Below are 16,948 nucleotides of genomic sequence, written 5' to 3' on the forward strand. Positions count from 1 at the left end.
CATTAATATTCATACACCAACTTAAATTTAATGCTTTATTATTTGATAGAAACGAATATTTGATTCAAACTCTCACATTTCCAAACATTGATTAAAACATTCAAATGCAATTAACAAAAAATACAATGGGCTTTCGCTAACTTTTCTTTAGATCTCCACATGCATAATATTCTGTTGAGCTTATAGTTCATTTCCATCTGATAAACTTTCTTCCTTTGCAGATTTACGAAGTATCTTTTCACCCCCAGAAAATTAAATACAAAAAAATACAACAGAATATAATTGCACATACAATATTAGTGTCAAGATAGAATCCAGCACTTTTTTCAATGACAGGCACAACAGATCTTTGTGTCTCCAGAGGATCCGCGTGTCAAAGCTGCAAGGTCAAGAGATCACAGACCAGTACAGTACTAGACCAGTACTACCAGTAGATCACAGAGTACACAGACCAGTACTAGACCAGTACTACCAGTAGATCACAGAGTACACAGACCAGTACTAGACCAGTACTACCAGTAGATCACAGAGTACACAGACCAGTACTAGACCAGTACTACCAGTAGATCAGAGTACACAGACCAGTACTAGACCAGTACTACCAGTACATCACAGAGTACACAGACCAGTTCTCCTGAACTAGTCATCATCAGAGTCATCTGTGACATCATCATCATCCTCCTCATTCACATCAACCTTCCTTTTGTTTTTTGTAGTCCTCTCAGCTTCCTTTTCTTGTGCCTGTGATAAAAGGGAGCCACACATGTACAGAGGGAGAAAGACAAGCCGGGGGCTTTCATATTGCATTTACATTTACATTACATTTAGTCATTTAGCAGACGCTCTTATCCAGAGCGACTTACAGTAAGTACAGGGACATTCCCCCGAGGCAAGTAGGGTGAAGTGCCTTGCCCAAGGACACAACGCCATTTTGCACAGCCGGGATTCGAACCAACAACCTTCTGATTAATAGCCCGACTCCCTAACCGCTCAGCCATCTGACCCTATTGTCTCAATATTTTATCCATAGAGCTAAACAAAACAAAACATACCTTACTCTTCCAAACTGTAAAAGCTACAGTGGATATTCTCCTGTGCCTGACTGTTCTAACTGGACCTGCAGTGTGGAGATTAGACTGAACCTCTTATCTTATCGGTGTTCCCCACTCATACCACTACACTGGCTAGGCGGTTACAACTGCCAGTTGGGACTTATTTAGTTTTCACAATGTATGCTTCATGTTTTGGCTACCCGCAATGTTTGGGGCTATCTCGTTGTTATGACAGGAGGGTTAGGGTCAGCCCCGTGACAGGAGGAGACGAGGACGTACCTCATCATCAGACTGGTCCTGAGGCAGCTGTTCATCATCTTCCTCCTCTTCCTCACTTTCCTGAGCTCGCTGGGAGAGGATCTCCTCACCCTGTAACACAAGAGAGGTTAGCTCACACACACACACACACACAGTTTACCTTCAAGTAGTGTTTTTTCAGTTTGCCCAGTTTCTAAATGAAACACTGTACATTCAAGTAGTGTTTTTTCAGGTTCTAAATGAAACACACAGTGTACCTTCAAGTAGTGTTTTTTCAGGTTCTAAATGAAACACACAGTGTACCTTCAAGTAGTGTTTTTTCAGGTTCTAAATGAAACACACAGTGTACCTTCAAGTAGTGTTTTTTCAGGTTCTAAATGAAACACACAGTGTACCTTCAAGTAGTGTTTTTTCAGGTTCTAAATGAAACACACTGTGTACCTTCAGGTCTCGGTTCTTCAGGTTGCCCAGCCAGAAGGCCTCCTGACAGTGGTTGAGTGTGAGCGTGGCCTTGACTCTGTACACAAACTGCTCCAGGCTTTTCTTCAGAGCCGGCACGTGATTGGTCAGCGCCGTGGCTTGACAAATCTGCGTTAGAGGGACGACACTCGGGTTTGCTCTGTGGAAGCCTGATAACGACCCCGTTCATTTGAACCAGGTGTGCTGGAGCAGGGAAACATATAGACGGTTCTCTGTGAGGTTCTCTGTACCTTCGAGTGTCCACACATGTGATGCAGCTGTCTGGTGCTGAGTTGGAAGGTCTTCAGCAGGCTCTGAGCATCCTCCTGAGAGACCACGTTCAAGATCATTTACAAAACAAGACAGGCTGGAACCAAAGTGCTGCACAATACAAGTTAAAAAAACCAATGTCAGAATTGAATTTTCAAAACGTTAAAAGGAACAGATTAATCAAACATTGACTACGATTTGAAGGCAGACTTGAATGTTAGCCTGTACTAGTAGCTACCCATGTATGGAAGTACCTTGTGCTCTGAGTCCTGAGGTGGGTCAGTACCTTGTGCTCTGAGTCCTAAGGAGGGTCAGTACCTTGTGCTCTGAGTCCTAAGGAGGGTCAGTACCTTGTGCTCTGAGTCTTAAGGTGGGTCAGTACCTTGAGAGTCTTAAGGTCCTAAGGTACCTTGTGTTTTTTAAAGCTGAAATCCAGCAGCGGCATCCCCAGCCTAAGGAAAGCCTCCAGGAACAGACGCCCGTACTGCAGGACACAACAAGCACTTCTTTTACATTTACATTTAGTCATTTAGCAGACGCTCTTATCCAGAGCGACTTTAGTAAGTACAGGGACATTCCCCCCGAGGCAAGTAGGGTGAAGTGCCTTGCCCAAGGACACAATGTCAGTTGGCATGACCGGGAATCGAACTGGCAACCTTCGGATTACTAGCCCGATTCCCTAACCGCTCAGCCACCTGACCCCCCCCTACCTTTTATAAAGATACTTTTTTTGTGGCATTTCTGCCTTTATTATTTGATGATAAAGAGATGGCGTTTGTGGAGCATACGTAGACAGAGAGGATGATTTGCGGTTGAGGGCCTGGGTTGGATTTGAAACCCGGCTGCCGCGAGGTCTCAGCTTACATGGTGCGCTCGTTATTCTTCTGACACTCACCTTTAGACACACGTTCAACACCGGCCTGCTGTCAAACACCTGGGGAGAGGAGGAGGGTTAGGGTTATTGTCACTGCTGTGTCCTATCCATCTGTTTCTGCCACGTGGCTACTGTTAGTCTGTCCTGTTACTGTCTCCTTTACTATATCTGCTTCCAGGAACTAATTCTCTGGAAAAATTCATGTTTTTTTTACATTAATTGAAAAGATTTGAGTGCCGTTTTCAGGTTTACACACACATATATACACACACACACACACACACACACACACACACACACATGACTACCTTGACTAGGTTGACCAGGAAGTGGAAGTCTCTAACGGCCAGGTTCCAGACCAGCAGCTTCTCACTCTGGATCTGAGGGTGAAGCAGAGGACATGGGTCAGTCTCACACACACACACACACACACACACACAGTTACAGACACAGTCACACACACACACACAGTTACAGACACAGTCACACACACACAGTTACATACACAATCACACACACAGTTACAGACACAGTCACACACACACACAGTTACAGACAGTCACACACACACACACACACACAGTTACAGACACAGTCACACACACACAGTTACAGACACAGTCTCACACACACACAGTTACAGACACAGTCTCACACACACACAGTTACAGACACACACACACACAGTTACAGACACAGTCACACACACAGTTAGAGAGACACACACACACACACACAGTTACAGACACAGTCACACACAGTTACAGACACAGTCACACACACAGTTACAGACACAGTCTCACACACACACAGTTACAGACACAGTCACACACACACACAGTTACAGACACACACACACACACAGTTACAGACACAGTCTCACACACACACAGTTACAGACACACACACACACAGTTACAGACACAGTCACACACACAGTTAGAGAGACACACACACACACACACACAGTTACAGACACAGTCACACACAGTTACAGACACAGTCACACACACAGTTACAGACACAGTCTCACACACACACAGTTACAGACACAGTCACACACACACACAGTTACAGACACACACACACACAGTTACAGACACAGTCACACACACAGTTACAGACACACACACACACACAGTTACAGACACAGTCTCACACACACACAGTTACAGACACACACACACACAGTTACAGACACAGAGTCACACACACAGTTAGAGAGACACACACACACACACACACACGCTTACCTCAGTGCTGTCGTTGTGTTTTCCCAGGGGGATTTTCCTCACAGCTTTCTCCAGCTCCGCCATCATCCCCTTATAGAAGACCAGGAAGGTCTGCCTGGAGACAGGAAGTTAGAGGGTGTGTGTGTGTGGGGAGGGGGGAGTAGAGAGGAAGGTGGGAATGAGAGAAAAAGAGAGAGAAAGGGAGGGAGGGAGAAAGAGAAAAGGAGAGAGAGAGAAAGGGAAAAAGAGTGAAAGGGAGAGAATAGAATGTGGAGGAAGGAAAACGGTGAGATACAGCTGAAAGCATGACACAGACGTGAGCCCCTGCAGCCTTGCCCCTGAACATGTTCCCCCTGAGGGCTCCAGGCCAATATGGCCACCAGGGAAGGGGTGGCTCCCCTGTAGCTGTGCTGCTGCTGGCCGGCCCAGAGGCAGAGGCAGTCCTACCTGGTGAGGGTGGGCCAGAGGCAGAGGCAGTCCTACCTGGTGAGGGTGGGCCGGAGGCAGAGGCAGTCCTACCTGGTGAGGGTGGGCCAGAGGCAGAGGCAGTCCTACCTGGTAAAGGTGGGCCAGAGGCAGAGGCAGTCCTACCTGGTGAGGGTGGGCCAGCTAGAGGAGCTGGCATGTTTGGCTGCATCCAGCAGCTGGGGTATCCCCTCTCCTGATATCTCCTCGATGGCCTTCAGAACATCCTCACAGTGGCCCAGATAGATGCTGTGGGAGGAGGAGGAGGGAGTCATAACAGTTATCCTTCTGAAACGTATTATCTTGTAGGACATGAGATAAATACCTGCAGACAGATGACACACACAGATGCGTAGATAGATGCACAGTCCTACACGCACACACACACACACCCCCTACACACACCCCTACACACACCCCTACACACACACACACACCTGAGGATAGCCGTGAGGCTCTCGTTGTACTTGTTCTCTCTCTCTCCGCTGGCGGTGATCCACTCCTGACTCAGGAAGTGTCTGGCCAGGCTGGCTGAACAGACAGGATACAGTCATCACACACGGACCGACCCCCCGTCACCCTGTCTGTTAGTGTGTGTGTGTGTGTGTGTGTGTGTGTGTGTAGGAGAGTGAGTGTGTAGGAGAGTGAGTGTGTGTGTAGGAGAGTGTGTGTGTAGGAGTGTGTGTGTAGGAGAGTGTGTGTGGGAGAGTGTGTGTGTAGGAGAGTGTGTGTGTAGGAGAGTGTGTGTGTAGGAGAGTGTGTGTAGGAGGGTGTGAGTAGGAGAGTGTGTGTAGGAGAGTGTGTGTAGGAGAGTTTGTGTGTAGGAGAGTGTGTGTGTAGGAGAGTGTGTGTGTAGGAGAGTGAGTCCCACCAGTGTGTTCCCTGTATGCGGCAGGGCTGGGCCCCCTCCCAGCCACAGTGGACAGCAGCTGGGACAGCGTCAGGGCTGAGCTCAGACTGGGCACTGAGCAGCGGAAGTTCAGCAGGTACTCAAAACCACGTCTGCAGACAGGAAAACAGGTCACACAACCCCACAGTAACATCAGGGACCTTCATGATGGGGGAATTTTCAATAAATTATTTATAACGATGACCTACAAAAGAGACAAATGGCAACATTTTCCCTTCCCAGTCGATGATGATCCTCTTGTGATAACCTTCTAGGAGGAAGGGGGAGCCTGCATTGCTGACATCCTAACCCCCTCACCTCCCTAACCCCCTCACCTCTCTGCACCCCTCACCTCCCTGCACCCCTCACCTACCTTGTGAGCTGGTCCAGGGTGGGCTCCGGGCCCCCCTTGTGCAGCTGGCTAGCCAGCACTCCCAGAGCCTCCTTCAGCAGACCTCGTTGCTGGGTCTGGGAGAACCCCGACCTGAGGACGGGGTGGGGAGACAGAGACAGAGAGACAGAGAGAGAGAGAGAGAGAGAGAATGAGATAGATGTTTAACACAGGGCTTGTTGATGTTGTTGTGGTGTTGCTGCTCACCAGCTGAAGGTGATGTGCAGCACCTGGAGCAGCAGCTGGTACGCTGTAGACATGAGCTGGTGCTCCTTCACATCCACCCCCCGACCATCCACCACCCCCTGGTTCTCAGAGAGCAGCGTCTGAACACACACACACACACAGTTCAGACATCATTTCAAATGAAACCAACAGGCAGTATGTAGCGTGTGTGTGTGTGTGTGTGCAGGGCACCTGGAAGTAGGTGTGGCAGTTCTGCAGGTGTGAGCAGAGGGTGGGCAGCAGGCGCACGCAGCACGAGGCGATGTCCTTTGGGCTCTTCTGCTGCAGGTGGGAGAAGCCCACAGTCCTGTCTGGTTTCACCTGGAGCACACGGGGATGGCACCAGACATGCCTTAGAGAAGGTGGGATTGTGTGGGTGTGTGTGTGTGTGTGTGGGCGTGCAGCACCTTTAAGAAGACAGGTCTCTTGGCTGGGCCGGCGGCAAGGCTGAACTCCAGCTTGTACAGCATGTCCTTTAGCAGGAAGACCAGCTCTGCTGGTCCCAGCTGGACACCCCCCCTCTCCTGGCAGGGCACAGTCACACACACCTGAGTCTGCGTCAATGTATGTATGTGTGTGTGTGTGTGTGTGCATACCGACAGGGTGCTGGTCGAGACCCACCTTGGTGCTGAGCTCGGCGTCCAGCAGGGGGCGTGTCAGCAGGGTGAGGACCTCCAGGTCCAGCTCTCTGAAGAACGGCCGGTAAGCCTCCAGGCTCACCCCCGGCCTGGGCTCCCTCACTTCCTGCTGGGCACACAGGGCACGCTGTTCACTGTCAGCCTCACACAAGTGAGGAAGAACTACAAACGAGATGGCGTCTCTTCTGGGATGCAAGTGTGTGGAGCACAGTGTGTGGCCCAGCCCCTTTATTGGGACTTGTAGTTTTCTGAGTGGTTGGTTACCTGCTGGGTCTCCTCTGTTTCCTCCTCCAGCAGAGAGGCATCGGTGGACGAGTTCCCAGCTTTCTTCTTTTTTCCTGTGCTCTCTGATTGAAAGTGTGTATTGGAGAGAAATTGTGTGTGTGTGTGTTATGTTGTGTGTGTCAAACAGAAGGTGAAAACGCAAACTTGGTCAGGTGGTTTTAAGTTGCCGTTTTCGCAACAAGAACTGACATCCAACATCCTCTGAGAGGTGTATGACCCAGCGACATCCTTCCGGAACACTCTCACCTTTCTTTCCCTTCCTGGGCTGTGCGGCTGAGCCAGAGGCCAGAACCACATCGGTGGTCTCCCCATCGAAGTTGGCGAGAGGTGGTGTGAAGCCAGGAGTCACTGAAACACAACACAGCAGCTTCATACGGGCTCCGTCCTGATCGAGGGAAGGGCAGAGGTTGTTTCCTACCTGCCAGAGCTCTCTCCAGTAGACTCTGAAGGTGAGTGATGTTCTGTATACGGGTCAGGACTCTCAGTTTTGACTCTGGGTCCGTCTGCCTGCAGAAGGCGTTCACCACCTGCAGAGCACCACACACACACCTAACTAACAAACTCACAATCTGTAAACCCACAAGTATGAACAACAGACACACATACAGAGACATAAGATGTGTGCGGCACACAGAGGTGCAGTTACCTCTCTGAACCAGTTGATGATGTAGAACAGCAGAGCACAGAGGAAGTTTCTCTCTGGCCTGGTCAGGCTCTCTGCTTTCTCCAGCACAGTCAGGTCTGTCAGGACCAGAGGACAGCCTGGCTCACACACACACACACACACACACACACCACACACACACACACACAGATACCCAGATGAGAACATGTTATCTCACAGCTCTCTATGTGGTGTGTGTGGGGCTCTCCTCACCCAGTAGGCCGTCTATGTTCTCCAGGTCTCCCTGGTTCTGCTGGCTCTCACACAGCCGCAGGAGCCGGAAGAAGGGGGCCAGGCAGAGAGGAGACACTCTCCTGACAGAGACACAAACACACACACACTAGTACACCTCCATATACACATGTTCATTAATGCATGTTAAGCGGTGCTGACTGACCGCTCTGTGCCGGCCCTGCCTGGCAGGCTGTGTGTGTGAGCCAGTGTGCCGACTGACCGCTCTGTGCCGGCCCTGCCTGGCAGGCTGTGTGTGTGAGCCAGTGGGCCGACTGACCGCTCTGTGCCGGCCCTGCCTGGCAGGCTGAGTGTGTTAGACAGTGTGCTGACTGACCGCTCTGTGCCGGCCCTGCCTGGCAGGCTGTGTGTGTGAGCCAGTGTGCTGACTGACCGCTCTGTGCCGGCCCTGCCTGGCAGGCTGTGTGTGTGAGCCAGTGTGCCGACTGACCGCTCTGTGCCGGCCCTGCCTGGCAGGCTGTGTGTGTGAGCCAGTGTGCCGACTGACCGCTCTGTGCCGGCCCTGCCTGGCAGGCTGAGTGTGTGAGCCAGTGTGCTGACTGACCGCTCTGTGCCGGCCCTGCCTGGCAGGCTGAGTGTGTTAGCCAGTGTGCTGACTGACCGCTCTGTGCCGGCCCTGCCTGGCAGGCTGTGTGTGTGAGCCAGTGTGCTGACTGACCGCTCTGTGCCGGCCCTGCCTGGCAGGCCGCTCATGTCGTCTCTGTGCTGCAGGTCCACAGCCAGCAGGGGGAGCAGGTTGATGGCAAAATCCTTCTGGTCGTCATCATCCTCTAGGTCGTACATCTCACAGGGCGGAAACAGGAAGGAGCTACGCACACACACACACACACACACATCCTCTATTAGTCATTACTGGGTTCCCTGGTGACATATTTGATCACAATCCATCATCAAAACAAGGCTTTGGTTGTTATGGATGCTATTTTGTTTAGTGCTTATGTAAAAGTGCAACCTTCTCTCGCTCTCTCACACACACACTGACACACACTGACACACACTGACACACACACACACACTGACACACACACACACACACCCTGTCATGTCTCCTCCGACATCCACGACAAAGTCCTTCTGGAAGTCTTCCATCACGCTCTTCCCTACCCATGTCTGGTGGTGAGAGCAGAGAGCAAGGTCACTATCATATCAAGAAAACAGTTGTTTGAAAGTAGGTCAGTTAGGCTGTAACAAGGAAGTACAAATTAAAATAAGTTAACTTATAATAAAAAGTATAACAGCTTGGGTGTGTCTGTCTGACAGAGACAGAGAGAGAGAGACAGAGAGAGAGAGAGAGAGAGAGAGACAGAGAGAGAGACAGAGAGAGAGACAGAGAGAGACAGAGAGAGAGAGAGACAGAGAGAGAGAGAGAGAGAGAGACAGAGACAGAGAGAGAGGAGAGAGAGAGAGAGAGAGGCAGGAGAGAGAGAGAGAGAGAGAGAGAGAGACAGAGACAGAGAGAGAGAGAGAGGAGAGAGAGAGGCAGACCTACCTGCACCTGTGGGTCCAGGCTGTGGGTGAGGATCAGGTTGGCCAGCTCATCATAGTACAGAGCCTCTGCCTCAGGAGAACTCCTGCTGCATGACTGGACCAGCTCTAACAGAGCAGTCACCTAATGCATACACACACACACAATGTACACACTAGGGATGCAGCATAAACCAATTTTACTATTAACCACAATTTAAAACATCACGGTTTTGTAAACGTAAAGGCTAACTAGGCTTAGTACTACACTGAGTGTTTCTGTTGTCACTCTCAAACAGGGACTTTATGTTCCATTAGTGCTCCAGTGTGAGCAGAGACGGCAGCAGTGCTCACCTGTCTGTACGTCTCCTTAGACAACGTGCTCCCTGCTGGATCCTCCACTCTGGGCCTGGACAACACACACAACAGAGCAGGTGTAGGTGTGTGTAGGTGTGCGTGTGTGTGTGTGTGTGTGCGTGTGTAGGTGTGTGTGTGTGTGTGTGTGCGTGTGTAGGTGTGTGTGTGTGTGCGTGTGTAGGTGTGTGTGTGTGTGCGTGTGTAGGTGTGTGTGTGTGTGTGTGTGTGTGTGTAGGTGTGTGTGTGTGTGTAGGTGTGTGTGTGTGCGTGTGTAGGTGTGTGTGTGTGTGTGCGTGTGTAGGTGTGTGTGTGTGTGTGTGTGTAGGTGTGTGTGTGTGTGTGCGTGTGTAGGTGTGTGTGTGTGTGTAGGTGTGTGTGTGTGTGTGCGTGTGTAGGTGTGTGTGTGCGTGTAGGTGTGTGTGTGTGTGTGCGTGTAGGTGTGTGTGTAGGTGTGTGTGTGTGTGTGTGTAGGTGTGTGTGTAGGTGTGTGTGTGTGTGTAGGTGTGTGTGTGTGTGTAGGTGTGTGTGTAGGTGTGTGTGTGTGTGTAGGTGTGTGTGTGTGTGTAGGTGTGTGTGTGTGTGTGTGTAGGTGTGTGTGTAGGTGTGTGTGTGTGTGTAGGTGTGTGTGTGTGTGTGCGTGTAGGTGTGTGTGTCTACCTGTGGGCTCCCATGCTCCCCACCACCATGACTCCTCCCATGATGCCCATCCTCTTGTACTTTAGCACCGGGCTGGACAGCTGCTTACGGAGCACTATGTGCATGTCATCCTGGACACACACACACACAGGTAGAGAGAGACACACACACACACACACACACATCAGATAAGCAGAGGATGAGACTTCTGTCTTAAAATAGTTAGTATACCCGGGTGAGTCACACTCAGACTGTGTGTGTGTGAGTGTGAGTGTGTGTCTCACCTGGATGTGTGTTGCCTGGTGCTGCTGTGTGACAGCCAGGCTGCTGAGCAGGTGGAACAACCTGCGTATCTGCTGGGGACTCAGATTGTCCATGTAGTCCAGCACACCCTGGTGGGACAACAAGACACTTCTTACTCTTACTGCTCCCCCTCCCCCCCCCCTCCCACTCCCCCTCCCTCCCTCCCTCCCACTCCCCCTCCCCTCCCCCCCTCCCCTCCCTCCCTCCCACTCCCCCTCACCTCCCTCCCCCCCTCCCTCCCTCCCCCCCTCCCTCCCCCCCTCCCTCCCTCCCTCCCTCCCCCTCCCCCCCCTCCCTTCCTCCCCCCCCCTCCCTCCCTCCCCCCCTCCCTCCCTCCCTCACCTTGATGAAGGCAGCGTAGAGGCTCATCTCAGAGGGATGATCCTCCACCAGGCCACACAGCAGCTCCAGGGCCACGCCCACCTCCCCGCCCACCCCACTGCACACATGTGTCACCAGGGAGCCCACCACCTCCTACACACACACACACACACAGAGGAGCCGTGAACTACTGGAAGTGCTAACACATGTTTTGAAAGTGTTCATACACACAATTATCTTACACTCGTGCACAACCATGCAAAGCAACACAACAAATGTAATTAACTACTACTACTACTCCTGCCCACACACACACACACACCCAGCGCTGACCTGCTTGCAGTAGGAGTCGAAGGCGGTGAAGGAGTGTGTGTACATGGAGCCTCCAAAGGGCACTGTGCTGGCGTCAGGGGAGCGCAGCAGCGTCTGGGCCAGAGCCAGGATGGAGGGGAAATACCCCCGCAACACCTGCACACACACACACACGTATATACACACACACTCGGGTGTCTCAGGTGTGTCTCAGGTGTGTGTGTTAGGTGTGTGTCCTGTCCTGTGTGAGTGTGGTGTATGTGTGTGTCTTAGGTGTGTGTCCTGTGTGTGTGTGCTAGGTGTGTGTCCTGTCCTGTGTGAGTGTGGTGTGTGTGTGTGTCTTAGGTGTGTGTGTGCTAGGTGTGTGTACCTGAGCGAAGCCTCTGAAGGTGCTGTGCAGCAGAGCCTCCTGGACCAGGCCGGTCCTCACCTTCTGCCTCAGGACCCTCTCCGCCCCCCGTCTGCTCTGGTTGGCGTTGGTGGAGTGGAGGATGAACAGCACCAGCAGGTCCATCACCTGACGCCACCACACGGACACACACACACACACACATCAGAGCAGGATACACAACAGAGCAGGATACACACACACCAACAACACAACAGAATATTTTTTTAAACACCTTCACCCACACGGGCAGACATCCAGACACCCGTGCATTAAGATGACAGTCCATGTTTACAGAATGCTTACCTTGTGGTCGTCCGCCTCGTCGATGCTCTCTATCGCCTGCAAACACACCCACATCAGGACACGTTAACTACAGTGACTGCAGGCCCAAACACACCCACATCAGGACAGGTTAACTACAGTGACTGCAGGCCCAAACACACCCACATCAGGACACGTTAACCACAGTGACTGCAGGCCCAAACACACCCACATCAGGACACGTTAACCACAGTGACTGCAGGCCCAAACACACCCACATCAGGACACGTTAACCACAGTGACTGCAGGCCCAAACACACCCACATCAGGACACGTTAACCACAGTGACTGCAGGCCCAAACACACCCACATCAGGACACGTTAGCTACAGTGACTGCAGGCCCAAACACACCCACATCAGGACACGTTAACCACAGTGACTGCAGGCCCAAACACACCCACATCAGGACACGTTAACTACAGTGACTGCAGGCCCGAGCTGGGAAACTTTCAGATCTCCTCATCGGACTAGAGTGACTAGCTTCATCAGCTGTCTCCTCTTTAGGGATCAATACAATACCCACTCCCACTCCCACTCCCACTCCCACACCCACTCCCACTCCCACTCCCACTCCCACTACCACTCCCACACCCACACCCACTCCCACTCCCACTCCCACTCCCACACCCACTCCCACACCCACACCCACACCCACTCCCACTCCCACTCCCACTCCCACACCCACTCCCACTCCCACTCCCACTACCACTACCACTCCCACTCCCACTCCCACTACCACTACCACTCCCACACCCACACCCACTCCCACTCCCACTCCCACTACCACTACCACTACCACTACCACTCCCACTCCCACTCCCACACCCACACCCACTCCCACTCCCACTCCCACTCCCACTCCCACACCCACTACCACTCCCACTCCCACTCCCACTCCCACTCCCACTCCCACACCCACTCCCACTCCCACTACCACTACCACTCCCACTCCCACTCCCACTCCCACTCCCACTAATATGATTACCACTAAAACCACCACTAATTATACTATAACTAATAATAATAATACTACCACCACTCCTACTTGCAGTACCTTGAGCCAGGCCTCAGACAGGGTCTTGTGGAAGCGCATGGTGGATCTGATGACCTCCAGCACCATGCTCACGCTGTCCTGCCTGCTGCCTGCTGCCGTAGAGGAGCACCTGGGGTCCACAACCAGGAGGTTCAGGCTGGCTTAGCTGCAGTTCCATGGAGGTATGTGAAGTCCCCTATGACACGGCGTGTGTGTGTGTGTGTGTGTGTGTGTGTGTGTGTGTGAGAGCGTGCTCACCCTGCTGTGGCCTTGTGGTTGCCGTGGCTCTGCGAGGCCTGCAGGGCAGGAGGAACACACAGATCCAGCTCCAGCTTCTTACGCAGGTCACACACCACCTGCACAACAACACCGGGCTGCTCTAGAAAACTGGGCATTTTTTTCAATAAATATAAATATTTGGGGAAAAAATATTTTGAAAAAATAGCAATTTTTGGGGTATTATTTTAATATCTCGAATACTTTTTGTTTTTTTTTGAAGAAAAAAAAATAAACTAATGAAATTGGGAAAGAAATATTTCGAAAAAGAAATATTAAGAAAAATATTATCTATGGCTATACAGGGGTGCGGTGTGTGTGCATGTGTGTGTGGTCTCTAACCTCGCAGGCGTCAGAGCTGGAGATGGAGTGTAGGATGAACTTCACCACCACAGGAAGATGCTCCAGTTCCACGGCCTTCAGGGTGGCCATGACACCCACCCGCACCTGGGACAGCAGGGTTCAGAGGTCAGTCCCCGGCTCTGTGACTGAGTGAGTGAGTGTGTGTGTGTGTGTGTGTGTGTGTGTGCAGACTAACCTCAGTCAGCAGTGAGCAGGTCAGATTCAGGCTGGAGAGGGCGTCCAGGATGGGCCCGCTCAGCTGGGTGTTCTGCTGGAGTAGAGAGCTGCACAAAAGGTCAGGGGCTAGCTACACAGCTACTAGTGTGTGTGTGTGTGTGTGTGTGTGTGTGTGAATGGGGGCAGAACAGCGAGATGGATGAGACAGAGAAGAAAAGAGAGAGAGACAGAGAGAGAGAGAGAGAGAGAGAGAGAGAGAGAGAGAGAGAGAGAGAGAGAGAACACTCTAAACAGCAGCTCTCTAACAGCAGCTCTATAACAGCAGCTCTATAACAGCAGCTCTATAACAGCAGCTCTATAACAGCAGCAAAATACACAGCAGCTCTATAACAGCAGCTCTATAACAGCAGCTCTATAACAGCAGCTGTATAACAGCAGCTCTATAACAGCAGCTCTATAACAGCAGCTCTATAACAGCAGCTCTATAACAGCAGCAAAATACACAGCAGCTCTATAACAGCAGCTCTATAACAGCAGCTCTATAACAGCAGCTCTATAACAGCAGCTCTATAACAGCAGCAAAATACACAGCAGCTCTATAACAGCAGCTCTATAACAGCAGCTCTATAACAGCAGCTCTATAACAGCAGCTCTATAACAGCAGCAAAATACACAGCAGCTCTATAACAGCAGCTCTATAACAGCAGCTCTATAACAGCAGCTCTATAACAGCAGCTCTATAACAGCAGCTCTATAACAGCAGCTCTATAACAGCAGCTCTATAACAGCAGCTCTATAACAGCAGCTCTATAACAGCAGCTCTATAACAGCAGCTCTATAACAGCAGCTCTATAACAGCAGCTCTGCTTACTTCAGCTCTCTGCCCACGTCTGTGTGCTGTGAGTCTTCAAGGATCTCAGGCAGGCTGGTGATGATGTCACGCTGCACCTCCATGGGTGCCACGGCGACCAGCTGCATCAGCTTGGCTGTTAGGTCCTGGAAGGATATGATTTTCTTAATAGAAAGTGTGTGTCTGTGTGCGTGTGGTGGTGGGGGGAGGGTGGCAGGAGAGGTACGTACATTGCTGTCCAGGACTCTGTCCAACCACTTCAGCTGGTTGACTATGATCCGAGGGATATTGAGGCCATCCACTGCAGAGCTATGAAAGAGAGAGAGAGGGAGGGAGAAAGAGGAGGAAGGGAGGGAGAGGAGGAAGGGAGAGAGAGGTTACGTGGCTAAAGTTCCGAATTAGGTGCTAGACATGTCATCCATATTTATATGCTTGTAAGTTGGCATTCGCTCTTGTTTTTTTTTAAGAATCCTTCTTACCTATCAAACATGAACTCTGGAAGTTTCTCAAACAACGTGTTGATTATTAGAGTCTACAACCAAGAGGAAACCACAGAAGACACCGGTCAGGTTACTATGGAGACATAAGGTGTCCTAACACAGTTCATATAGAATCAGGGTTTCAACCAACCAGGCCTGTGCTTCTCTACCACACCCCTCTGCCTCCTCAGAGAGCCTCATCAGAGAGAGGGCCTCCTCAGAGAGAGGGCCTCATCAGAGAGAGGGCCTCCTCAGAGAGAGGGCCTCCTCAGAGAGAGGGCCTCCTCAGAGAGAGGGCCTCCTCAGAGAGCTGTCCTACCTGAAGCATCTCCACTCCCAGCAGCAGACGGATGAGACTCTCCTGGAACGAGCTGAGGCTGCTGTATCAGACACAAGCACACAAGCTGTCAGTTACCAACCAACACTCCCACACAAAAACAATGGCTTTAAGCTGTTGTTCAGAACTGGATGCCTGTAAAGCATCTTGGCTGCCTGTTCAGACATCCCAACCTGCAAGAACTCACTTCAGGGATGTTACTGCCCCCTCCAGCCACATACACCCTCCTGGGATGATTTGGGATGGCTGTGTTTTTCTACCTGCATGTCTGTTGAACATAAATAATTTCTACCTTGATGCTCCGTCCGCCTGACGCGGAACACACGGCAAGAGACAGTTCTTAAATCTCGCGGGATCTTCGATGTGGGCTTCCAGCCCCGTGATGAACTCCTTGACAATCTGTCGGACGAGTGGGTCATACATTGCTCGGTTATTCATTTATTCATTTAGCAGACGCTTTTTTTATCCGAAGCGACTTCCAAGAGAGAATTCTTTGCTGTTATGATAAAACTGCAAATGCGTCTAATAGTTAGCAGTTGTAGGTAACACTCACTTCTGGGTATCTCGGACTCTTCCGCAGCTGTTGTTGCAATCTTTTATGGAAAACAACTTGGTCCACAGCTTGGGGAACAGATATTGTCCATCAATGTCGTATAGGTAGCATCTGTCATGTTCTGTTGATATTGAGGTTGTAATGCTTACCCAGCTCATTGGACGCGCTACCCTGGCTCAGAGAAACACCTGCAGCCCGTAGGAACTGGATAAACACCGTCTCGTTGTTATCGTGTTGAACACTGGCCTTGGAGGACTGACGCCCGGTCATCCGGCTTTTCTTGAACTCTGAAAGCCAGCATGCAGTTTAGAAGAAAGTTACGGACTGCGCTGAATAAGTGACCCTCCCCTTGTCTTGTGCAGTAAGTTAGCTACGCGTAATCAAAACATTGTTATTACTTGATGCGTCAGTTGAAGCAGAAGTTTCATCTTTATCCACGGAGGAGCGTTTCTTCCTGTGCATCTTAGCTAACTGCAAGGAGTCTGGGATGTTGTCAGTGGTTTAATTAATCTGGAAGTGAAACAACTTTTAGTGCTAACGCGTTAGTCACTAGCAATGCGAGTGGCTATGTCACAGCAAAATGACAACAAGGTAGCTGGGTCTTCTATTACATGTAAATAGATACATAGATTAATCTCTATCTGTTTCGGAGTTATGCGAATCTAAAAGAGTGGTCAAACCAGCACTAACCTCCAAGTAGATAACTGCAGCCACCAGTGCAAGCGTAACCAAAACAGTAACTTTCGCGCCAATATTTTGTAACGAAGTAAGGGATCTCAACACAACTACCAACTGTACAGAGAGCGGAACTTTACGTTGATAGATGTGCTTTTATAAACAT

The 16,948-nt window shown here is 50.8% G+C and overlaps 1 protein-coding gene across 1 annotated transcript; it reads right to left on the reverse strand.

Moving 5' to 3' along the window:
• Positions 1-21: 21 nt before the first annotated feature.
• On the reverse strand, positions 22-16,845 carry fancd2 (FA complementation group D2). Its single transcript, XM_067233896.1, has 44 exons — positions 16,798-16,845; positions 16,506-16,617; positions 16,257-16,394; positions 16,108-16,175; positions 15,847-15,953; positions 15,537-15,597; positions 15,218-15,270; positions 14,969-15,047; positions 14,760-14,884; positions 13,908-13,995; positions 13,712-13,816; positions 13,352-13,449; positions 13,115-13,223; positions 12,042-12,077; positions 11,718-11,864; positions 11,369-11,503; positions 11,057-11,188; positions 10,696-10,803; positions 10,433-10,542; positions 9,773-9,827; positions 9,444-9,563; positions 8,991-9,064; positions 8,613-8,762; positions 7,916-8,016; positions 7,685-7,800; positions 7,457-7,565; positions 7,285-7,386; positions 7,018-7,100; positions 6,737-6,862; positions 6,523-6,639; positions 6,308-6,436; positions 6,098-6,216; positions 5,873-5,983; positions 5,482-5,612; positions 5,048-5,141; positions 4,737-4,859; positions 4,167-4,260; positions 3,222-3,293; positions 2,935-2,973; positions 2,449-2,523; positions 2,021-2,095; positions 1,752-1,898; positions 1,332-1,421; positions 22-741 (listed from the first exon to the last, which is right to left on the reverse strand). The coding sequence occupies exons 2-44, from the start codon at positions 16,567-16,569 to the stop codon at positions 640-642; spliced, it is 4,317 nt and encodes a 1,438-aa protein (XP_067089997.1). The 5' UTR covers positions 16,570-16,617; positions 16,798-16,845; the 3' UTR covers positions 22-639.
• Between the last annotated feature and the right edge of the window lie 103 nt (positions 16,846-16,948).

Source organism: Osmerus mordax, chromosome 1, assembly GCF_038355195.1.
Source record: "Osmerus mordax isolate fOsmMor3 chromosome 1, fOsmMor3.pri, whole genome shotgun sequence".
In the NCBI taxonomy this organism is placed as follows: Eukaryota; Metazoa; Chordata; class Actinopteri; order Osmeriformes; family Osmeridae; genus Osmerus; species Osmerus mordax.

Coding starts and splice junctions, on each gene's coding strand:
- fancd2 (XM_067233896.1), bottom strand. CDS start 16,569: ATGCACAGGAAGAAACGCTCCTCCGTGGATAAAGATGAAACTTCTGCT. Junction 13,817..13,907: donor CCTGCTCACTGCTGACTGAG/GTTAGTCTGCAC, acceptor CTGCTGTCCCAG/GTGCGGGTGGGTGTCATGGC. Junction 742..1,331: donor AGGACCAGTCTGATGATGAG/GTACGTCCTCGT, acceptor CTTTTATCACAG/GCACAAGAAAAGGAAGCTGA.